The sequence below is a fragment of the Diceros bicornis genome, chromosome 7, assembly GCF_020826845.1.
Source record: "Diceros bicornis minor isolate mBicDic1 chromosome 7, mDicBic1.mat.cur, whole genome shotgun sequence".
In the NCBI taxonomy this organism is placed as follows: domain Eukaryota; kingdom Metazoa; phylum Chordata; class Mammalia; order Perissodactyla; family Rhinocerotidae; genus Diceros; species Diceros bicornis.
The window spans coordinates 55,286,372-55,312,439 of NC_080746.1; the positions used below are offsets into that span (position 1 = coordinate 55,286,372).

Sequence of the window (26,068 nt, forward strand, 5' to 3'; positions counted from 1 at the left end):
CATAGCCATGTGGCTTCGTTTTGAGAAAAGCTCAATTTATTAGTTATACCCACTATTCTGCTTACAAAGACAGAATCTTCATTCCAAAATTAATATTTTTTTCCTCCACTAGAAAGAGTATAAAGCCACCCAAAATTATACTAATATCTTAAATCTGTCCATTTGGATTGGGATTTCTATTTCTTTGGAAATGCCTCATTAAAAGAATCTTTCCCAAAAGAGAATATTGTCCATAAACCAGCCTATTAAGTTCAATCCAAATAATTTTAAATTCATCTTTTAAAAGTAGATTAGTCCCTAATGTTTATTTTTTCTTCTTCTGGCAGCTATTTTTCATTCACTATACAGTTGTGTCTAGAGTTCATATGTATAAGACATTAATAAAATAGCTTTTAATTATCTTCTAAGTAATTGTATGTAACCTAAAGTTTCATCTAGCAGAAAAGGGCAGGCACTTTGTATGTTACATTATTAACAGATGGGAAAGTTTATTTCCAACATTTAAATGCCAACAGAAGTCTCAGTGAAACGTTAAGAGAAAAAAAAAGAAAGAAAAAAATACAAGAAGAACGTGACAATCACATTTAGAAATCAAGGAGTTTAAATACGCAAATATACAAAAACCTACCAGCTCATTGCTTGTAGACGTGAGTCTTAGTTTTTCTTCAATTTCCTTTCCAATTTTCTGAACAGTTACCTGAGTCTGTTTAATTGCACACTGGGCTCTATGAAGCCTAGAAATAAAAGTTGTAGAAAAATTTAAGTGAGTTAACTATAAACTCTCAACATAGAGCCACAAATATAAATGGAACAAAATGAGGACAAACCTTCTGGGATAAACAGAATTAACAATGAACTCAAATTGATCGTTTCATAATTGTCTAGCATATTTACAATGAAATAACAGGAAGTACAATATGCTCTAAAAACACTGTTTCTATACCTGCCTGACTGCCTCTGACTCACTGAGAGTTAAAATCAAGAACTCACAGGAGTCTGGAAGAGACACTGGAAAATAATCTGGTTGAATCCTATCATCTTACAGATGTGGAGAGTGAGGCCCAGAGAAATTAAGTGGCTTGCTAAAGCCACTAGGAGAACATCACTGCTATCAAGGCTGAATATTACTTGTGGGTGTCCACAACGAAAAAAACAATTAACAATAATCCCAGTTAAGAAGGTTGAATTAAAGCAGCAGCCACTTTGAAACAAGGAACATTGAAAAACTTAACAGCTACTTTTCTTTTTTGCTTTAATGATGGGTTTGTGTTTTTTGTGTGTGTGAGGAGATCAGCCCTGTGCTAACATCTGCCAATCCTCCTGTTTTTTTGCTGAGGAAGACTGGCCCTGGGCTAACATCCGTGCCCATCTTCCTCCACTTTATATGGGATGCCACTACAGGATGGCTTGCCAAGCTGTGCGTCGGTGCGTGTGGGGATCCGAACTGGCGAACCCCGGGCCGCCGCAGCGGAGCGCGCGCACTTAACCACTTGCGCCACCGGGCCAGCCCCCTGGGTTTGTGTTTTTTCTTGGTCTCTTTGTCTTCAAATATAGCTTATATATTTCTTATATATGTACATATTAAAAATGGTCAAATTATCTTTACTCCTGGATGACATGATTTTCATGTAGAAAATCATTAGGAAATCTACAAAACAACTACTAGAACTAATAAAGTCACAGCATACTAGGTCAATATACAAAAATTCAGTTATATTTCTACATATGGGGCAATAGTTGCACAATCTCAATCACAATCCCAACACGCTGGGGTGTTTTTTTGTAGAAATTAAGAAGCTGACACAATAGGGTACTGGCATAAGGATCAAAAAATAGACCAACATAATCAAATTAACAGTATAGAAAGAGACCTACACATATATGGCCAATTGATTTTGGACAAAGGAACCCAGGCAAATTAACAGAGAAAGGAAAGTTTTTTAAACAAATGGAACACTGGATAAACATAGTTGGAAAAAAATAAATCACATTCCCTACACCTCACAGCATACACAAAAAATTAATTCAGGAAGATCATAGTAAACATAAAAGCTAAAATCATAAAACAAGGAGAATCTCTTGCAACCTTGGGGTAGGTAAAGATTTAAAGAAGACACAAAAAGCACTAGCCATAAAATTAAAAATGGATAAAGTGGACTTTACCAAAATAAAAAAATGTCTTTTCATCTAAAGATGTCATTATGGAAACATAAAAACAGTCCATAGACTGGGAGAAAACACTTGCAAAACATCAATCTGACAAAGGACTGTACCTGGAGTATATAAAGAACTCTTACAAATCAGTAACAAAAAGACGATCCAATTAAAAATGGGCAAAAGACTGAAACACTTCACAAAAGAAGATAAAAGAGTGGCCAATAAACATAGGAAAAGGTGCTCAACATCTTACCATCATGGAAATACAAATTAAAATCAGGAGATACCATTTCACACCTGTTAGAAGAGCTAAAATTAAAATGAGAACACCTAATGCTAGCAAGGATGTGGAGCAACTGGAACTTGCACACATTGCTGGTAAAAGTGTAAAACAGTACTATCGTTTTGAAAAACTGTTTCTTACAAAGAATTCTACTCAGCAATATAAAGGAACACACCACTGATACACACAACAATATGAATGAATCTCAAAAACATTATGTTAAGTGAAATGCCAGAAACAAAAAAGTACACACTGCATGATTCCATTTATACAAAGTTTAAGAACAGGTAAAAGCAATCCATGGTGACAGGCTGTGTGGGGCAGGATCGACTGGCAGAGAGCAGGGGGAACAAAGAAACTATCTGAGGAGGGCCAGCCCCGTGGCTTAGTGGTTAAGTGCGCACGCTCCACTACTGGCGGCCCTGGTTCGGATCCTGGGTGCGCACCGATGCACCGCTTCTCCGGCCATGCTGAGGCTGCGTCCCACATACAGCAACTAGAAGGCTGTGCAACTATGACATACAACTATCTACTGGGGCTTTGGGGAAATAAATAAATAAATAAATAAATAAAAATTAAAAAAAAAAAAGAAAAGAAACTATCTGAGGTGATGGAAATGCTCTATATCTTGACTGGGGTGTGTGGTACATGGGTATATATAGAATCTAAACTGAAGATCTATGCATTTCACTATATGTAAATTTTACCTCAGTTTAAAAAAATTGGTCAACAATCCTCACCTGAAAGTTACCCTATATATGAGGAGGTTCATTTTATTAGGAATTTGACGGCATCAATACCGCTGCCAATATTATTATTACTTTGACACTATGCACTAAAAACATTCATGACATATTCTGCACTTTCGGAAACTGCCTGATGGTTACTGAGGATTTCTGAGGTCATCTAAAAGAGAGCAACGCTTACTACAGCCAATTTGCTCATGAGATCACTTATTCAGCAACTTCCCCAGGGCTCCTAAGGAATCCAAGAGAGGAGATTACACTCCATCCTACTGCCTCTTGCTCTGGGTGTGTGTGTGTACACACTCTCTTGATAGTAATACCCTCTTACAAAGGTGGCTCTAAAGAAATTTAAAAGCAAGGAAAGGCTCTTTTATGATGTGGTCCCAGCCTACATCTCCAGCCTGACTTCCTGATATTCCTTACCTTGCACACTCAACTCCAGCAATAGTGAACTACCAACAATTCTCCAAATACATCAGGCCATTTCTTGCTTCTGTACCTTTGAGAGAGCTGTTCTATCTGCCTACAGTTTTCCCTGTCTCTTAACAGATAAATACACTCCCAAATCCATTAAGAGGCAGCTCAAGTATAACCTCTTCTTCAAAGGCCTTCCCTGACTATTCCAGACAGGTAGAGGTACTCCTTCCTCTGGAAATCCGCAGCATCATGTATGTATACAACACCACTAACAAAGATTATAGAACCACATTTTACAGCAACTGTTTACTTCCCTGTGTATTTCCCTACTAGATGCTTCTGAGAAAAAAAATCTCATTTTTTCATATACATTCCCCGTACTTAGTACAGATGTAGCACAAAAGAGGCATTCAAAACTTATTTGCTGAGGGGCCAGCCCGGTGGCACAAGCAGTTAAGTGCACGCGCTCTGCTGTGGCGGCCCGGGGTTCGCCGGTTCGGATCCCAGGCGTGCAGCGACACACTGCTTGGCAAGCCATGCTGTGGCGGCGTCCCATATAAAGTGGAGGAAAATGGGCACGGATGTTAGCCCAGGGCCAGTCTTCCTCAGCACAAAAAAAAAAAAAAGAGGAGGATTGGCAGATGTTAGCACAGGGCTGATCTCCTCACCAAAAAAAAAAAAAAAAATTTTATTTGCTGACTGAATGTCGACTAATACCTAATTATAAAAGCACAGTCCCAAGATTTGATTATTTTTAATTGATATCAGTGCAAAAGTAAAAGATTAATGTAATTGTTTTCTATATTTAGAACTTCAAAATATTACATTCAAAACAAAAATCACATAAATTAAAGACCCCTCATTCAGGTATGCAAACAAGCAATTTTTATTAAAAATGCTATCAGAATTCTAATAACAATAGGCATTATCAACCCACAGCAGAAATCAATAAAATAGCCTGTTACTTTAAAAGGGGGAAAATGTTGCCTAAAACTCACTGGTACTATGCAAACAACCTTGTCAAATGGTAAAGACTTTAAAAATAAAAATGATTCATGACCATAATTAATGTATGACTTCAACTATTTGGCTCTCACTGCCCCAGACGCTTTCTGATCTTACCTTAGGGGCTTAAAACACACAGACAGAGTCACATTTCCTCCAATCTTCAGTGTTATCCAAATAGACTTTCAGAGCCCCTGCTACATCAAGACAGAGCTAATAACGTCCCCCTTTCAAACCTAACAGGAGAATAAAAGTTTGAAGTGTTTAGGCTTTTAAACAAAACATGGGACATCCTGATTCCCCTAGGGGTAGGGAGGTGAAGGACTGACAGGAAAAGAAACAACTGCTTTACCTCCAAACCAGCTAGCCAGTTTCAGAGGAATGTTTCTTGATTTTGCAAACTAGGAAACGACACCATAAAAAAGAAATATACAACATCTAGTCATCTAGGTGACTGGTCAATACCAACACTAACACTCCCAAGCTGAAATAAAACTCAGGTATTATATCAAAATAAATAGGTATTATATCAAATAAATAATAATGATACCGGCTCAATACGATGTTGACATAAGGGAAGCCATATTGTAGAAAAGAAACCCTATTGTAACTTTGAATAGCCTCTGACTAACTAACCCAGCTGGATATGCACTAACTGCTCTGTAGATTTTACAACTCCTGCTTGTGCATGTACCTCCCAGCTGCAATAAGATGATAACTTTGTTCTTTTGAGTTCCTTAGGAAAGTGATGACCTCCGAACAGACAGATGCTGATAGTCATCATCAATGAAAACTGAAAGATCTGGCGTGGTGCTCCCAGTCTGTAACACCAGAAGGTCAACATTCCTAATCCCCTCCCCTATAACCCACTGGCCTATATAACTGCTGTAAGGTTTTGTGCCCCCTTAAGATGGTTCTTTGAGACATTAGTCGGCCATCTTCCCTCTTGCTAGCAAGCTGTAATAAAATGACCTTTCTTTTCCACCATCTTGCATCTTGATGATTGGCTTTTGTCTCTCAGTGAGCAGATAGTGCCCTTTGTGCCCTTAACATTAATAAATATTAAGATCATATCAATCAGATATTAACAATAATCTCAGTAAAGAGAAGTTAGGAGATGATTTTTGTTAACCATATCACATCTGAAAGGCTGCATTCAATTTTAAGATGAAGAATGACAAATCAAAACACCTAGAAAGGCAGTGAAGTATAGTTCCTTATGGCTTGCAGGGAGAGATAAAAAGGGAGAAGAAAATATAGGAAAGACAGGAGTCTACTGAGAAAAATAGATACCTTATCATTAATGGCTCTGTATTTCATATGAAGGAGCTTAGATTTTTATTCTAAAGGTATTAGGAAACCATTAAAAGTTTTAAGCTGGAAAAGATTTAATTACATTTGCACTTTAGCAAGATCTTTCTTCCTGTAATAAGGTGAATGGGACACAGAGAAACAAGCCTATAAATAGGAAGGCTGGTGTGAGGTTATTGCAACAGTTGTAGCAAAAGTTTAGACACTGTCTTAAATTAAAATAGTAACAGGAAGAATGGTGTACATGTGAAAAGTGAAAGAGAGGGAAAGATAAAGAACGATGCCTGAAAACAAATTACCAACATCAAGAATGCAAGAGAAGACATCGCTACAGACCCTACAGACATTTAAAGCGAATTAAGGGAAAATGATGAACAATATGCCAATAAATTAGACAACACAGAGGAAACAAATTGCTTAAAAACCACAAGTTTTCAAAACAAATGAAATAGAAAATATAAAGAGCTGTTATCAGTTAAAGAAACTAAATTTGTAATTAAAAACCTTTTCATATAGAAAACTTGACTTGAGGTTCAGATGGCTTCACTGGTGAAATACTAGTCTTAACAAAAATCTTTCAAGGAAGAGAGAACACTTTTCAATTTTTTATGAAGACCAGCATAACCCTGATGCCAAAACATGACAAGAAAAGAACATTACAGACAAATACACATGAACATAAATGCAAAAATCATTAACAAAATGTTAGCAAATCAAATCTTCCAACGTGTGAAAAGGATAATACATCTTGACCATATACTCCTCAGATAATAACCCAATTACAAAATGGGCAAAAGACCTGAACAGACATTTCTCCAAAGAAGATATACAGATGGCCAACAGACACATGAAAAGATGTTCAAAATCATTAACTATCAGGGAAATGCAAATCAAAAGTACAATGAGATATCACCTGACGCCCGTCAGAATGGCTATAATTAACAAGACAGGAAACAACATGTGTTGGAGAGGATGTGGAGAGAAGGGAACTCGCATACACTGCTGGTGGGAGTGCAAACTGGTGCAGCCACTATGGAAAACAGTATGGAGATGCCTCAAAAAATCAAGGATAGAACTACCATATGATCCAGCCATCCCACTGCTGGGTATTTATCCAAAGAACTTGAAAACACCAATTTGTAAAGTTACATGCACCCATGTGTTCATTGCAGCGTTATTCACAATAGCCAAGACTTGGAAGCAACCTAAGTGCCCATCAAGGGACGAATGGATAAAGAAGCTGTGGTATAGATACACAATGGAATACTACTCAGCCATAAGAAACGATGAAATCCAGCCATTTGTGACATCATGGATGGACATTGAGGGTATAATGCAAAGTGAAATAAGTCAGAGGGAGAAGGTCAAATACCGCATGATTTCCTTCATTAAGTAGTAGATAATAACAACAATAAACAAACACATAGGGACAGAGATTGGATTGGTGGTTACCAGAGGGGAATGGGGGAGGGAGGAGGGTGAAAGGGATAATTCGGTACATGTGCGTGGTGATGGGTTGTAATTAGTATTTTGGTGGTGAACATGATGTAATCTATGCAGAAATAGAAGTACAATGATGTACACCTGAAATTTTTACAATGTTATAAACCAATGTTACTGCAATAAACAAAAAATTAAAAAAAAAAAAAAAGAAAGAAAACTATCAACATATCTTCTGATTGGGTGCAAAGATTCAACATTGTAGAGATGTCACATCTTCCCAAATTTATCAATGAATTAAATGCAGTTGCAAAAAAAAAAAAAAAAAAAAAAGCATACGACCACAAAAGACTTGTAAGGATGTTCCTAGCAGCTTTACTCATAACAGCCAAAAAGTGGAAAAAACTCAAAGGTACATCAACAAGATAATGCACAAGCAAACTGTGGTAAATTCATAGAAATATCACTCAGCAATAAAAAGGAATAAACTACTGATCTATACAACATGGATAAATTTCAAAAATTGTATGTTGAACAAAAGAAGTCAGAAACCAAAAGAGTACAGCGTATGATTTCATTTATAAGAAGTTCAAGAACAGGAGAAGCTAACAAATAAGGGAGCAATAAGAAAAGTGTATAACTCAGCCAGGGGTGGGAGTGAGGGTCTAAGAATGACTGGCAAAGGGGCATGAGAGAACTTTCTGCGTAAAGAAAAATATTCTACATCTTGATTGAACGATGACAACGTGGGTGTGTATATTTATCAAGACTCATCAGACTGTACGTTTAAGTTCTCTGTATTTTATTGTGGATAAATTATACAGTAAAAGAAAAAAGGAAAAAAAATGGTAGTTGGTTTATGGCTTGGGGAACCAAGAAAATGGTGCTGTCATTTATTGAGATGGGAACACAGAACGAGCAGTTTGAGAAGAAAATTCTACGTTCAGTTTGAGGTGCCTATGCAACAATCAAGAGGAGGTGTTGAATATGAGTTGAATACAAGGATCTGGAGCTTAGGAGACAGATCTTGGCTAGAGATAAAAATGTGGCAATCATTAGCACACAGATGGTTATTAACGCTGTGAAAGTGAATGAGATGATTCTAGAAGACTGTGAGAATGAGAGAGAACAGAGCCTAGAACAGAATCCTGAGGAATATCAATATATAAGGGATTAGAAAAAAAAAAATAAAAAGTTGCAAAAAATTCTGACCCAGAATATCCAGAGAAGTAGGACAGGTGGGAGAGCTGGTGTCACAGCAGTCAAAAGAATAGAATGTCTCAAAAGGAAATAATGAGTACTGTCATAAAATCAAGTAACCTAAGGCCTAGACAGTATCTACAGATTTAGAAACAAGGACTTGATTAAACCATTTCAAATCTGTTCACCTTCCTCCATGTGCACTGCTACCATCATCTTTCACCTAATCAATAGTCTATCCATAGTCTCCTAACTGGTTTCTAAGCTTCAACTCTTGCTCTTCGCAATTCCACTCTCTACTGAGTACCAAAGGTAACCCTGTTCATCATTTGGTCAGTACTAACTGTAGCTTATCTGCCCAGAGAGTCTCCAGAATGCCTGCCTTATAGAGCTATATCTATAGTCTGATATCACCTACATCACTATGCACGTTGCAACATGTCAACAACCTTCCTAGTGAAAGCAGGGAAACAAAATATAAAGACTAAAGACTTTGCCCCAACCAGCAGCACGGTCCAGTACTCCAGGTTTCTCTTTTCATAGGCTAAAAGAGATAAACAAGTTCTCATTTACACTGCAATTACAGAGGCTTGGATACATGTCTATGATTAAATTTCCTTAGAGACAACTAGAAATATCACAATCTACACTTATAACTTGAAATATTAGTGTGTCTAATGCAGCTATACCTAACCACTTTATCCTTCTTCATCTCTGATAGACACTAAATGTTTTGGATACTCTAGGCTCTCTAATAGCTAGTGTTTGATTGTCCATACAGGTCCTTTCATTAGGTAATATAACTAAAGGTACTTAACATATATGTAACTTCTAGCCATGTTTATAACACCTTCCATCAAAAATAAAAGGATTTTTGTGGTGACTAAAAAGGCTGCGACCTACAATTTTTTCCATGCTAAATATACCAAATATTTTCAATATTTTTTTAGAATTCTAGTCAAATAAATCTAGATACCATGATAGTCATGAATCACCACAGTGCTCCAAACTTCTGATGTAAAGAACCACAAGATAATGCATGGGTATTGTTTTAAACCACTAAATTTATGGTAATTTATTATCCATCAGTAGAAAACTAACACTCTTTTCCAATCCAAATCTTGACTATCCATCTTTCAAGGCCAGCTCAAAGATCATCTCTTCATGATTTCATTTACAAAGCACATTATCACATTAGTCAAGATTACATCTATACTTTATAAACCTTTACCTTAATCCTTTATCTGATAATAATCAACATTTTTTTTCTTTTGTGGTGAGGAAGATTGGCCCTGAGCTAACATCTGTGCCAATCTTCCTCTATTTTGTATGTGGGATGCCACCGCAGCACGGCTTGACTAGTGGTGTGTAGGTCCGTGCCCGGGATCTGAACTCGCGAACCCCGAGCCGCCGAAGTGGAGCACGAGAACTTAACCACTAGGCCACTGGGTCGGCCCCTCAACACATTTTTTAATTTATTCATTCATCCTATCTTCACACTGAACACCTTTCATGTTGCTAATACTGAGTCTGGTGTTAAGAGAAAAGACAGTGGAGACAGTCTATGTTCTCCAGAAACATACAATTTATTTACACATTCATGCAACAAACATTTATTAAGTGCCTAACTGTGAGCTCATGCCCTGTGTTAGGTAATGGAAATACAGAGATCAGAGATATACATCTTATATTCATAATGCTCACACTTTGTGGAGAAATGAGTATGTAAACAACTATAATAATGGGATACATACTATGGTAGAGGTGTATATATAGGGTAACAGCTGAGCATAAACAAGAATTTATTCTGGGGGAAGGGTCTAGTGGAAGCAAAGGTCTTCTAGCAAGAAGTAAAAGCTAAGCTGATTTTAAAAGGAAGAATAAGAATTAGCTAAGTAAAAAAGGAGAAAGATATTCCAGACAAAAGGAAAGGCATGTACAAAAACAGAGAAGAAGATAGCACAACATTTTCAAGAAGTGCAAACAGCTTAGCAAGGATTGAACACAGGGTGATATGGGAGGGGACGGCAAGAGATGAAGGTATAAAGCTAGGCAGAGGTCAGATTATGAAGGCCTGGTATATCAGGCTCAAAAGTTTTATTTCCAAGACAAAGGAGTAAGTATTAAATCGGGAGACCTGACCGAATGTATGTTTAAAATTGAAGACTACTTGGGCTGCAGTGTGAAAAGACCAGCATACTTCCCAGTACAAAACAGACCCAGAAACTCCTTTTGGAAGAGGAAGAACTCAAGTAGAAGCCCAAGAATAGTTAATAGTTAATATTTGGTAGGGCTACCCACTTGTCTGAGTCGTGGTCCTCCTCAACAGCCCTGGGAACACGGTTCTATCTAGAGTTCATATCATACTATAATCATCTGTTTACTGCCTTTCTCCACAACGGGATTCCATACTCCTTAAAAATCTAGACCTGTATCTTATTAGCGTTTGTGCTCCTGAGTTTCCCCGTGGTACCTGGTACAGACCTTCAACACATATTACTTCCCTTCCCTCCCTCAGGAAGAGGGAGGGGCCCATCTCACCCCTTCTCTTAAACCCTCAAAGCACAGTAGACACTCAGTAAATAACAGATGACTATTTTAAGATTTCTTCTGATTCTGTTTTTCTCAGATGCTATGAAATATTTGTTGACTGATAAATTTACTCATGTTTTCTTGTAAGTGTATCAAGTATAGAAAAACTCCTGGAAAACTGCCTTGAGAATATTTTTAAAAGTTTGCAAATCACGTACTATTACAGTACAAATTTCTGATTGTCAAAATCTGTCTTAAAGAGTGATTTTTATAAAGGAACATAGCAATTCAGATATGTCTGCCTGGAACAAGGCAGAGAAGGTCTATCATTTCTCATTCTAAATACTAGATGTCTCTCAACATAGCCTGAATTTTTCTGGCAGTCACATTCCACTGATTATTAACATTGACTTGACTGTTGACTAAAGGTTCTTCATCTTTTTTTACTTAGGCTGTGCCCATATGTCGTCTTCCTCTTCTCATACAGTTAGTTTGGGGACTCAAGTATAAGGCTATATCCTTATCCGAATTGAACTTCATCTTGAAATTTAAGATGGGTTGAATATATATTCTACCTTCCCTGTCCCCAGAGATCTTCCTATATACTGAGTAATCACCATCTTCATAGCCTCCACATTACCATTGCATTAGCTTTCTAAGTTTTTAAGCTTTGCATAAGTTTTCTATATCTTTGTTCAAATGCTTAGATTGTAATATCCTAAAGGGAAAAACTGTGTCTCCCTTCTTCGCCATAATATCCCCAGCATATTGCACAGTTTTGAACAGACAGTACTCAATAAACATTTGGCAAGTAAAGAACTGAATGAATGGACATGTTGAACAGACTAGATCAAAAGCAGAGTCCTATGCCATGCCGTTAGAAATCTCACTCTAGGTTGATAAGAAGTCGTTAAGCAGGTATAAATCTTCCTATCTTTACCATCTTCTAGCTTATACATCTTCACCTTGCTCCCAAAACTTTCATTACATAGCTTGTTATTGTTTAGATCCACAAATCTAACACTCTTTCAAAATGGAGACATTAGTCTGAGATAACTTGTTCTTGGGAAAGGCTTACTAAATGGGAAGGGATTTAAGCTTCAATTTGAAGGAAGGGTAGGTAGGAGTCCAAAAACTGTATGCAAGAGAATAGCTATTTAAGGCACTGGGAACAGCTTCTCAAAGTTATTAAAGGAGCAGAGTGCATTGCACGTTCAGAACAGAAAGTCGATGGTGTGCTAAAGCAAAGGGTGCATAAGAGCAATGTCATGAGAGGCAGTCTGGGAAGGCTGATCAGAGCCAAATCACTGTGGACTTCAAAAGCCTGAGACCTCTTTTGCATCTCCACAGTACCTACAGCAGTCTTGGACACATGGGAATCACTCAAATACTTGTTGATGCGTTTATTAAATATGATAGTTTCTCAAACGACCGGAAGTCTACCCTAAAGCCTGCTTCTACATTCCTCTGTCTAGACCATGAACGTAGTTCAGAAGAAAAGTCTCATGGTAATGGCATCAAATAAGACAGAACACTATTGCTATTTATCAAATTAAAATACTTTCAAGGAAAAGTAAATGGTAGCATCGTGGGTGGGAAAGTTCTATTGAAGAAATGGTAGGTGGTGTGAAAGCATGTGATAATGAGTGTGTCAGGTCTATCGAAGATGTGCCCTCAAAAACTAACAAGCAACACTGACTAAGCAACAGTTATAGAACAATAATCAACTCTTCGAATTTCCAATTTATATCTCAAATAACTCATTTCAGGCAAGAAGAACCACATTTGGCATAAGGACAGGCTAAATCATTTCCAGATTTTTTCATAATACCATCCATGTGCTAAAATGCAAGTTTAGTGTAAAATATATTCACTGTACAACAAACATACTTGAGGAAGTACATACAAAAGTACTTTAGAATTAGAAACAACAAAGGGGACAAACTACGATATGGACAAGATTTTTAAAATTAAAAGAAATACTACATACAACTTTACGCCAATAAACTAAAAAATGCAGGAAAAATAAATGATTTTCTAGAAAACTATAAATTACCAAGTTGTCTCAACAAAGGGTTGAAAATCTGAATAGATCAATAACCACAAAGAAATTGGAAAGGTAACCAAAGGGTAATACCATTGGAGGTGGATGGATTTATAGGCCCTAATGGTTTTACAGATGAGATCCACCATCTAAAACTAAATAATATAAATTGTCTCAAATCAGGGGAAAAATATACAGAGCTTCTCAATTCATTTTAGGCTAGTGTAACCCTTACCAGTTTTAATTTGGACATGAACAGCACACACAAAAATTAAACTACATGCCTGCCTCACTTATAAAGAATTGCAAAGTACTAAATAAAATATTAGCAAATCTTGGGGTCGGCTCCGTGGCGTAGCGGTTAAGTGCGCGCACTCCCCTGCTGGCAGCCCGGGTTCGGATCCCGGACGCGCACCAATGCACCCCTTGTCAGGCCACGCTGTGGCGGTGTTCCATATAAAGTGGAGGAAGATGGGCGCGGATGTTAGCCCAGGGCCAGTCTTCCTCAGCAAAAAAGAGGAGGATTGGCATGGATGTTAGCTGAGGGCTCATCTTCCTCACACACACACAAAATATATATATATTAGCAAATCTTACCGCTGGCCCAGTGGCATAGTGGTTAAGTTCGCGCGCTCCGCTTCAGCGGCCCAGGGTTCACGGGTTCAGATCCCAGGCGCGAACTGACGCACCACTTGTCAAGCCATGCTGTGCTGGCATCCCATATAAAGTAGAGGAAGATAGACACGGATATTAGCCCAGGGCCAATCTTCCTCAGCAAAAAGAGGAGGACTGGCATCGTATGCTGACTCAGGGCTAATCTTCCTCACACACACACACACAAATATTAGCAAATCTAACCCAGTGCCGTATTAAAAAATACATCATAAGCAAACAAAATCTATCCCGGGATTATACAGATGGTTTAACATCATTAACTCTGTGTAATCACTATGTTAATAAAACAAAGGAGAAAAGCTAGATTTGTTCCTGAGAAAAATCCTTAGTTACACTAGGCATAGAAATTTTCTTATTTGATAAAAGGAACCTATTGGAAAACTCCAACATATATCATAATCAATGGTGAAATGTCAGAATATCAAGGATGCCCTCTGTGGCAAATTGAAATTTTTCATATATTATCACAAAAATATCTCCTATCCTACATGGTCTTCTGCGATGTGGCCTTAATATTTCCCCACCAAGAGGTAGAATCTATCTCTTTACCCCTTTGTAGGGGCACTAGCCTACATGCCCTATAGCAACCATGTGTCCTCCTGGCCCCCTTCTGGGTGGAACGTCAACCATCTGGTATTGTAACGATCCAAGTCCTGGCCAGCCCAGATCTGTTTATCTCAAAGAACATCACATCTTGAAGGAACACAGAGCCCTTCCATGTGAGCTACCGGTCCTTGGAATGTTGGTCATGCAAGGTCAGACCCTCTTGGCAAGCATATAGCCTTTGCTACCCTGCCTATTTAAGCAACTCCCTCTCTGTTCGAGGTAGTGGGTGCACAACTTCATCCAGCCGGCCACTCCTGGATTCCCTGTATGTAAGTCCCAAAAAACCCTTGTGTCTCGTACACCATCTCCAAGTCTTTCCTCAGTCTCTCCGCAACCTTCCACACTGCTCGCACAATTGGGCGTGTGGTCAGACACCCTTGAATCTGGGTGGGCCCTGTGACTGCTCTGACAAATAGAATACGGCAGAAGTGACCCTAGGCTAGTTTTAGGCATACCCCTTAACTGGCCTGGAAACTTCTACCTCCTCTCTCTGAACACTCACTCTGGAGGAATCCAGCCTCCATGTAAGAAATCTGACTACCCTGAGAATGCCATAGGTGAGGAAGCCCGAGCTGGCCACATGAAGAAGCTGCTTGGATAAAAACAGCAATACGACTGGCCAGTTTCCACTGTTCCAGCCATCCGGGCTGAGGAACTAAACATGGCAGTGAAGAAGCATCTATATGTCCAAGCCAGCCAAGCCCAGATGCCTCCAGCCACAGCTGCCATCTGACTGCAACTACTTGAAAGGCCCCAAGTGAAAGCCACCCAGCTAAGCTCAAGTCATCCCGCAGAACTGTGAGGCTCTAAGAATAATAAATTGTTGTTTTAAACTACTGAATTTGGGGATGATTTGATATGTAACAACAAAAAACCTACTGTGGAGGACTTAGTCAATGTAATATGGCATAAAAAACAAGAGGTAGACACTTGGAAAATAAGAGACAAAACTGTCACCATTTGCAAATGATATTATTATCTACCTAACATACCCAAGGGAGTCAATTAAAAACTATTAGAATAAAAGACTTCAGTAAAGCAACTGGATGCAGGATCAGCCTGCATAATCTAGAATGCCTTTAATTTCAAGAGTTTCTCCATTAACCTTGTATGATATACTGAACAGACTATCTGAATTGGTGAAACCACGGTACCACTGAGTATAAAATATAATTGCATTACCACAAACGCACTTTGCTTTGGCTCAAGGCCATAGATTCTATCTTGAACTCTGGTTAACCAGATTATAAATTTAAATCTTTGATAGCAAGGAAGATGGTACGAGAGGAATGTATTTGAATTAGCATATATTCATTCCAAAAATACTGTTTCAATCTTATCACTCTCAGGCCTCATTAAAAATAATCCACGGCTTCATACAGCCTATGCCACCAAATTAATACTTCTCAATGTGAATTTCACTCTATCCTGAACTCTGTACAATTTCAAGATGCTCCTTCTACTCCAGTAGAATCTTCCTACTATACTCACCTCTGCCTCTATCCTTATTGTATGCTCTTATACTTCTCTACAGATCCTCAAAACTTTTCTAATCCAAGAGTTTTCTTTTTTTTTATTTATTATTATTTTTTTAATTTTTTGTTTATTGCGGTAACACTGGTTTATAACATTGTATAAATTTCAGGTGTACATCATTATGCTTCTATTTCTGCATAGATTACATCATGTTCTCATGTTCACCACCCAAATACTAACGGCAATCCATCACCACACACGTGCCTAATTATCCCTTTCGCCCTCCTCCCTCCCCCAATCCCCTCTGGTAACCACCAATCCAATCTCTGTCTCTATGTGTTTGTTTGTTGTTGTTATTATCTACTGCTTAATGAGTGAGATCATATGGTATTTGACCTTCTCCCTCTGACTTATTTCACTTTGCATAATACCCTCAATATCCAACCATGTTGTTACAAATGGCTGGATTTCATCATTTCTTATGGTTGAGTAGTATTCCGTTGTGCATATATACCACATCTTCTTTATCCATTCATCCCGTGATGGGCACTTAGGTTGCTTCCAAGTCTTGGCTATTGTGAATAAGGCTGCAATGAACACAAGGGTGCATGTATCTTTACGCATTGATGTTTTCAAGTTCTTTGGATAATACCCAGCAGTGGAATAGCTGGATCGTATGGTAGTTCTACCCTTAATTTTTTAATGTTTTCCACAGTGGGTGCACCAGTTTGCACTCCTGCCAGCAGTGTACGTGAGTTCCCTTCTCTCAACATCCTCTCCAACACTTGTTGTTTCCTGTGTTAATTATAGCCATTCTGATGGGCGTGAGGTGATACCTCATTGTAGTTTTGATTTGCACTTCCCTGATAGTTAATGATGTTGAACATCTTTTCATGTGCCTGTTGGTCTGTTCATATCTTTTGCCCATTTTTTAATTGGGTTGTTAGTTTTTTTGTTGTTGAGATGCATGAGTTCTTTATATATTTTGGAGATTAACCCCTTATCAGATGTATGGTTTGCAAATATCTTCTTCCAATTGTTAGGTTGTCTTTTCATTTTGTTGATGGTTTCCTTTGCTGTGCAGAAGCTTTTTAGTTTGATGTAGTCCCATTTGTTTATTTATTCTATTGTTTCTCTTGCCCGGTCAGACATGGTGCTTGAAAATATGTTGCTAAGACCGATGTGGAAGAGTGCGCTGCCTGTGTTTTCTTCTAGAAGTTTCATAGTTTCTGATCTTACATTCAAGTCTTTAATCCATTTTGAGTTAATTTTTGTGCATGGTGTAAGATAACGGTCTACTTTCATTTTTTTGCAAAGAGCTTTGTTTATTCCTTCCCTTAAGACTTCAGAGAAATCACATTGGCTTCTCTTTTTTCTAAATGTTTTAACACAAAAAAAAATAAGGATACTAAGTATCTTATATGTTATTTCAGTCAATAAGCATATGTACCACAAAGTTCAGTACTTGATTATGTTTGTCTTGCCACGAACTTTTCCATGCACTAAATCTTATTCACCTAGATAGACAGTAAGCCTCTTGCCTTCTTGCTGTATCCTCTTCCTCATGTGTCTAACAAAGGGTTGTACACTTAGCAAGTGTTTAATATATACTTGATGATTTTTAAAATAATTTTAAAATTGTAATTTAAATAATATTCATCAACTAGTCAGCTTTCATAAGAACAGCATTTAAAAAGAAATTACTGTTGGGGGGTGGGCACAAGGGGTGAAGGGGCACATTTATACGGTGACTGACAAATACTAATGCACAACTGGAATCTCACAATGTTATCAACTATTATGACATCAATAAAAAAAGAAATATAAAATAAAGGAAATTACTAAGCTTGGTTAAGTTTTTTTTTTTGGTGAGGAAGATTGGCCCTGAACTAACATCTGTGCCAATCTTCCTCCACTTTGTATATGGGATGTCACCACAGCATGGCTTGATGAGTGGTGTGCAGGTTCATGCCCGGGATTTAAACCCAGGAACCCTGGGCCACTGACACAGAGCATGCGAACTCAACCACTACACCACCAGGCCGGCCTCTTGAGTTTTTTTTTTTTTTTAATTGAGCTATAATTGACATATAATGTTGTATTAGTTTCAGGTGTACAATGTAATGATTCGATATTTGTATATATTGCAAAATGATAACCACAATAAATTCAGTTAACATCCATCACCATACATAGTTACAAAATTTTTTTTCTCATGTTGAGAACTTTCAAATCTACTCTCCTAGCTACTTTCAAATATGCAATGCAGTATTATTAACTATAGTCACTTGATTAAATCTTAACAGAAAGTAAACTGTTGAGCTGTGAAAAAAAGACATGGACCTGTAAACCTTGGAGAGAGATTCTCCCTACATGAGGTTGCTGTTGTGTGGAGACCCCAAGGAGAAGCCACCAACACCATGTCTAACCAAAGGCAAAAGTTTCCACCAAGGAATTGAGAGACAAGAAAGAAGGAGAATACATTAAATTCAAAGTCATCAGATAGGAACAGCAGTGAAATCCACTTCACGGTAAAAATGACAACACATCTCAAGAAACTCAAAAACTCATACTATCAAATACACAGAGTTGCAATTAATTCATTCACGTTTCTCTCTGAAGGTCAGACAATCGCAGATAACCACACTCCAAAAGAACTGGAAATGAAGCAGGAAGATGTGATTGAAGTTTTTCAGGAAGAAACAGGGAGGGTGATTCAACAACTTAGATATTCTTGTTATTTTTTTCTTTTCAAGTCTTTTTTATTTTTAAAAATGGTTCTTTTGCAATGCGATGTTCAAAACTGAATTGCTACTGGTACCCCATCTCTTAAAAATGCCTTGTATTTTGAATTCTAATGCTCATTATTCATTATCGTTTGCTTTCATTGTTCTGATCTTTTATGATCAAGCCTTAGTCTCCTTCATCTTCTTTTTAAATTACATGGGTGCAGAGAGAGAGGCCACATTTTCTACGATTCTGCATTTTCAGGCTTGTGGTCATCAAATAGACCAATGCAAGGGTTCGTAATGATTTTCCACTTGGTCCTGAGGTTCTAGCATGTGAAATTATCCTCGACTATGACTTTCAGTGTAAAATGGGAGTTTTTCAGATCACTCAACTGTGGAAAAATGACATTTCCTTAATATTAATCTTAATTTTAACTTTGGTCCAAGAAAACCAATATCAGGTTGGAGAGGGAGATGCAGATATGGTAACAGTAATGATTAACTTTAGGAGGCTTTATTGAAGAGACGACACATTTAAGACTTTTCTTTTTTTTTTAGATCTTCTCAGACACTCCCAGAAAAGTTCTAATTTCCAGGGAAATTAATAATAAAGATATGGAGAAGCATATACAACAACAATCAAAACAAGAGAGAGTTCGCGTCAGCCATGTTCTTGAGTACACACAGAGAACAAAAGTAAAATTAGAAAGGCATTTTTATGGAGTTTATTCCTGGGTGTAAATCAATGAATGATGCTTCCTTCATTGAGAAAAACTTCCTACAAAAAATGTCGGCCGAATTAAACAATGTGCTTAATGATATAGCTGAAAACATTTTGGTACAAACTCATTTTGTTATCAGAATGGTAAGAAACAGTTCAGACTGAAAGACAATCCAGAGACTAACCAATAACTCATTGCCAGGGTGTGCATCAGAATCACCTGAGCTGCTTTTTACAACACATAATGATTCATTCTTAAAGCCTCTCAATCAGAATCTAGAATAATTAAAATGATAATTATCTATAAACATGTAAAAATATATAATAAAGTCATAAGATTTTTTTAAAAAGCACAATTTTCACAATTAATTAACATTGTCTCTGTGGAAATACAATAGGCAATTTGACACACTTGGATTTTATAAATATAAAAGGCAGTATAGTGTAGTGGTTAAGAGCATAGGCTGTAGCGCCAGTGGTCGTGCAAATTTCAGCTCTGTTGTTTATTAACCATGAGACCTTGTGGAAGTTGCCTAACCTTTCTGTGCCTCATCTAGAAAATGAGGGTAAAAATAGTACATTAGCTATGATTCTAATTATTATTATCTTCCTAAAGCCTATATATTTATTCCAGGAAGAATGCCACTGTCAAAAGCACTTTGGGTTTGGGGAGATGCCCACAAAACTTGTGGTGTAGTCTCTGAATATCTTCAATAATGGCAAATCTCCATTTTTGCTGGAGGACTTGATATCTTAGGAATCATCAAAATTAATCTGGGCCAAATTTTTCTGAATGAGATGGGCAATCAGGCTGGATAATGACCTTTTAAGTGAAAAATAAAATGTGATGGTTTAGTAAAGCAATTTTTTTAATGTTGTTAGTTCTAGAAATAACTAGGAAATTGACTCATTGTCAATTAAGATCACCTTTATAGTCAAAGAACCATAATGGTGTTAGTATTAGGAGTTATTTTAGAGGTCTTTTAATTCAAAACTCTCATTTTAAATATGAAAATGGAACTCCAGTTAGCTTAAGTGACTTGGCCAAAGTGTCAAAGCTATGCCAGTCAGAAAGCTGGGACTAAAGCCCAAGATTCCTAACTTCCAATTCACTTTTCCTTCCTCTACACCACACTGCCTTGTTGTCCTTTGTCGCATTTGCATGCTACATTTATACTTCTACAAATGGTCTTACTACTGGTATTAGAAATAAAAAAGCTGCTCCCAGAAATTTAAATGTTTTCATGGAATCCCCTATTGCCAATACACGTGATTAACTTCGCTCATTTTGGGTTTTAGTACAATGTTTCAGAATAGGCTTAACAAATTTCTACATTTGGCCTACTATCTGAAGAAAATGAGCTAATACAGAATTCCTTCTAGATTGGCAGTTTTGTTGTAGTTTTAACTGGACACAAATCAGCATTACTGCAGTGTCTCTAAAGACATGTTTCTACCAGCATAGTACTACTTACAACTCTTGAAGTCTGTTCCAAAAAAATAAACCAGCACAACTCTCCTTTTTCCTCCCTTTTCACCCCATTGGACCTCCAGTTCATTACTAGTCTGACACACTTGCAAATGCCTCGTAAGTCTTTTAGTGCCTGAGAAGCAAAAAATAATCTGAAGAAGGTAAGACTTCATATAGACTTATAGTCTTTAGACTACATGTTCATGAGGCCTCCTGAGCTCTACAGGGTATGCGTGTGTATGTATGCACATATATGTATATAGGTACATATATATGTTTTTATGTCTGTATATGTATGCACAGGGGACTATATAAGGATGTACTGCTATAGTGAAAAGGACATTCAACTGGAAGCTAAACGATCTGATTCAAACTCAGTTTTACCAATTGAAGAGCTATCATTTAGAGGATATTATATAACCTCTCCAATCATCTCTAAGCTCTGAGATCTCTACGGAAAAGGGTCAGATCGTATTAATCTTTTTAACTCTCATTCTACTGTGCCTGGCCCATAGGAGGCTTTCCAAAAATCTGGCTCAGTTCAAATGTGAATGGGAACAAAGGGAGAAAAAGAAAATGATACAGAGGTAGCAAGGTAAGGTCTACATCTCCCACTAAAGTGGAGTGCAAAGTCATTTTTTACTCTGATGCTCTTTGGCCATCAAAGTCCTTAGGACCAGCGTAACTTACTCTACTTCTGGCCAAGACAGAGCAACTGAGACTAGATTTACTCTCCCACCTGAAACAACTAAAAAAAACCTAAGAAAACATAGGAAACAATGGTTCTCAAGACACTGGCCATCAGGCAACAAAGGACAGTAACATCTGAGAAACACATGAGGTGTCCCGTGACTGCCCCAGCTTACTGCCGGGAGAGAGTTTCCAGGCGAAGGCACAGGGGAGGGGATGTCAACAGAGCAAGGTGGTCTCCCTGAGTTGAGAAGAGAGCTGGGAGTCCAGGAAAACCACAAGTGCTCGAGTTCTCAGCACACAGCACTAGAGAAGAGAGAGCGCACACAGAAAACTCCAGAGATCTGCAGAGGGTCACACTCAAAGATTCAGTTGTGTACCGATCAGTAAGTAATGTGAGGAAAATATTAATATTATATAGAGTTGACTTCAGAGCAAAGACTATTATGAGGAATAAAGAAGGCAATTTCATAATGATAAAGAAGTCGATTTGTCAAGAGGACATAACAATTCTAAATGTTTATGCACCTAATAACAGCTTGAAAATGCATGAAGCAAAATGTTATAGAACTGTAAGGCAAAACAGACAAATCCACAATTCTAAGAAGAGATTTTAACACCCCTCTCTGAATAAGTAATAGAAAAAACAGACAGAAAATAAGGATACAGAACACTTGAACAACAAATTTGATCTAATTAACATTTATAGAACACTCCACTCAACAACAGCAGAACATATATTCAAGTGCACACAAAATGTTTAACGTTAAAGAACATACTCTGAACCATAACACAAGTCTCAATAAATTTAAAAGGATTCAAGCCATGCAATGTTTATTTCTCTCATCACAATGGAATTTAATTAGAAATCAATTTTTAAAAATCTGGAAAATAAGCAAATATGTGAAAACCAAATAAATTTCTAAATAACCCATGAGTAAAAAAAAAAATCAAAAGGAAAATTAGAAAGTAGTTTAAAATGAACGAAATTGAAAACACATCAAAATGTATAAAATTCAGCTAACATACTACTTAGAGAGAAATTTATAGTACTAAAACCATATATTAGAAAACAAGGAAAGCCTCAAATCAATGACCTCGGCTTTCACTGTAAAAAACTAGAATAAGAAGTGCAAATTAAACTCAAAGTTAAGAGGAGAAAGGAAATAAATATTGGAGCTGAGATCGATGAAACACAAAACAAAAGCAATAGAAAAAAATCAATGATACCAAAAGCTGTTTGTTTGAGACGATCAATAATATTGGTAAACTTCTAGCTAGACTAACCAAGGAGAAAAAGAGAAGGTCCAAATTACCAAGAGCAGGAATAGAAGAAGTAACAGCACTACAGAGTCTACAGATATTAAATTTAACAACTTAGATGAAATGGACAAATTCCTTGAAAGACACAAACTACCAAAGCTTACTTAAGAAGAAATAGATAACCTGAATAGTCCTATATCTAGAGAAATTTTAGTTAAAATCTTCTTACAAAGGAAATTTCAGGCCCAGATGGCTTCACTGTGAATTCTACAAAACATGTAAAAAAGAATACCAATTTAACACAGTCTCTTCCAAAAAACTGAAGAGGGAATATTTCTCAATTTATTCTATGATCCCTTACAAAGGGATCAAATGCTGATGGACACTTGGATTGTTTCTAGTTCTTGGCTAATACAAATAAAGATCTTATGAATATTTGTATACAAATCTTTATTTGGACATATGCTTTCATTTCTCTTGGATAAATATCTAGGAGTAGAATGGCTGTGTCATACGGTAGGTGTATGTATTGTGGAATATCCTTACATGGAATACAGATTAATAACAACAACAAAAAATCAACTCTTTTGCTACACACAACAACATGGATGAATCTCAAAATAATTACCTTGAGATATAGAAGGCAGAAATAAAGAACACATACTATATGACTCTATTGATAATCATTTAGAATTATATAAAATTCTAGAAAATTCAAACAAACCTATGGTGACAAAAAGCACATCAGTGGTTGCCTGGAGATGGGGAGAGAACAAGTGGGAAGGATGAATTACCGAGGGTCACAGGGAAACTTTTAGAGCTGTTCGATATGTTCATTGTCTTCATTATGATAACAGTTTTGTGGATGTTTGCATATCAAAACTTATCAAATTGTACAGCTTAACTATGTAAAGTTGATTATGTCAATTACACCTTAATAAAGCTGTTTTTAAAAAAATCCTTACCACCAGAACTCAAGACCTTTCATCTCCATTAATTCTTACACAGGAACACAGCCAGCCCTGTAGACAGAGATATCATGGTACTTTCCTAAAAACTACAGTGGAAAATTCACCAATTACTTATTAGACATACTCAAACAATAGCATCCATTCATTCTTTCAACCAATATTTATTCAGAACCTAAAACGCAGAACAGTGCTGAGCTAAATGCTAAAAATGGTACAAAGATGAATTAGATCTGATGTTTACAACGATCTCCTTTAAAAGATTTAATTAAATGATTACTAATAATAGGAAACAATGACTTTCTCATTTTCTGGTCCCTTGTTTATAGATGTGCACACACATGTTGACTATTCACATCTCTCTACAAAACTGATGCAATATTTTGCTCTATATTTTAAATATTCTTGGTCACCAGGCTGGCAGGAAACTTCAGCATTACTATGTCCATTATGAACATATGAGGTGAGAGTTTTACCATTTACCCCACATTTTGAGATACATGGCCTACAGCACGCCTTTAGCCATCATTAGTTGTGTCATCCAGGAATATCTGCTAGTACCTACGTACAGTTCCTTAAAAAACAGATTAATGTTTCTAATGAATATATCAACATTTGGAATATTTAAGATGAAAAGACAGATCAAAATAAAGCAGGATGTATTATAGTTATGACCTCACGTTAGCCACCATCCCTATCCAAATAGGCTCCTTTATCCATTACACTCACCTCTTCTATAGGACTATACAATAAAAATAATCGGCTTTAAAGAGAAAAGCCACAAAAAATGTGAACCTTCCTTTTTTCCTTCCATCCTTCTTCTCTTCTTGAATAATTCAGTCTAAGAGCCTTAGGTGGAGCCAAACAAGGTAGACTTCCACGGAGTATGGGAAATGGCAGGGAAGGGATGGCAGCCTGACCCAAAGTATAAGAGCCTGAGCAAGGTCACAGGAGAGTCCAAATAGGGGTAGAAGGAGGATGACTCACTGCAGGGTATAGAACCTCAGTCAGTTAAGGATAGTGTCCACATGGTGGTGGTGGGATAGCAGTAGTGACAGGAGATTGACTACATACAGAGATAACTGATCCAATAAGTAAGTATACTGAAGATAATGGGAAGCTGGGTTCTCACTTTTGGAGAAGCGAGTCACAAATACAGAAAGAAAACTAAAATAAATCTGTGGTGTTGGATTGGAACTAAAGATATCTGTGTGAACTCATGCTTTTTGACACAGGTACGTAGGTAGGTAGACAGACAGACAGATGATATAAAAATATAGATGAGTACGAGTGTGTGTGTGTGTGTGTGTGTGTGTGTGTGTGTGTACATGCATATATTTCCTAGCTCTCTCCACTGAGGGCCTGGGAGTCGTGACACCCCAGTTGCAAAGAACATAGACCCAGATCTTAGTTTCTAGAAAACTGCCAAAGCTCCTTGGAGAAATGACTAATTCTAATGTAAGCGCAAAGGGAATATAAGCCTGGAATATATTGTGCCTGGGAATAATGTTACACAGGGGCAAAGGGCATATAAGCCTGGAATATGTATATGTACTCAAAGAGTGATGGAAGTATGTCATAAGTAAACAGAAGCCAGCTTAAAAAGGTTCCCAGAGCCAAACCTGGAATAATCTGAGTACCAAAATAAATAATTATAGTACAGATTATAACTCATTGGATAAAATGGGAATCCATGAATTCATACTGATTAAATAAATACATGTGAAAGAGAATAAAGCTTTCCCTTACAGTAGAATGTCAACCGATGAATATAGAAGAGATGATAGAATTAGAAAAGAAGCATTTGGCAGCCACCATTTTAATAATTAATTCAGCCAAGAAACATCAATGTATCTTAAAACTAATGGGTGGAAATTTGATGAGAAACGAAATACTTACATAATCTATAAGCACCTTCCCACAAAATACCTACAGATTGTAAAGTCAAAAAGGGTAACTTCACAGAGGAGACACTTGGCAGACACCACTCTAATCAAGTGTTCACAGTTAACGTCACTAGTAACGGGGCAAATCAAAACTGTGTACCACTTGACAGGATGCAAAAACACAACATCACTTGTATTATATTCCTTCCAAAAATACATAACCTGAATCTCTTCATGAGGAAACATCAGATAAAGCAAAACTGAAGAACATTACAAAATAAATGGACTAAAATCTTTAAAAAGGTGAAGGTCATAAAAGTCAAGGAAAGACGTAGGAATTGCTTCAGACTGACAGAAAATAAAGAGACATGACCACTAAATGCAATGTGTGATCCTGGGTGGAATCCTTTTGTTATAAAAGACATTAAGACAGTTGGAGAAACTTGAA

At 37.2% G+C, this 26,068-nt stretch overlaps 2 protein-coding genes across 2 annotated transcripts in view; one reads left to right on the forward strand and one right to left on the reverse strand.

Annotated features, from left to right (window-relative positions):
- UVRAG (UV radiation resistance associated) overlaps positions 1 to 26,068 on the reverse strand; it is a 286,261-nt gene that overhangs the window by 155,302 nt on the left and 104,891 nt on the right. Inside the window, exon 7 of the mRNA XM_058545581.1 lies at positions 629 to 734. Within this exon, the coding sequence (XP_058401564.1) occupies positions 629 to 734 (106 nt within the window). The remainder of the gene's footprint in view (positions 1 to 628; positions 735 to 26,068) is intronic.
- Positions 18,321 to 19,362, forward strand: LOC131408153 (small ubiquitin-related modifier 1-like; the record flags this gene model as incomplete). Its single annotated transcript, XM_058544709.1, is given in 3 exon segments — positions 18,321 to 18,392; positions 18,394 to 18,603; positions 19,180 to 19,362. Coding segments are annotated over 3 exon segments (465 nt in total), but the record flags the coding sequence as incomplete, so codon positions are not given.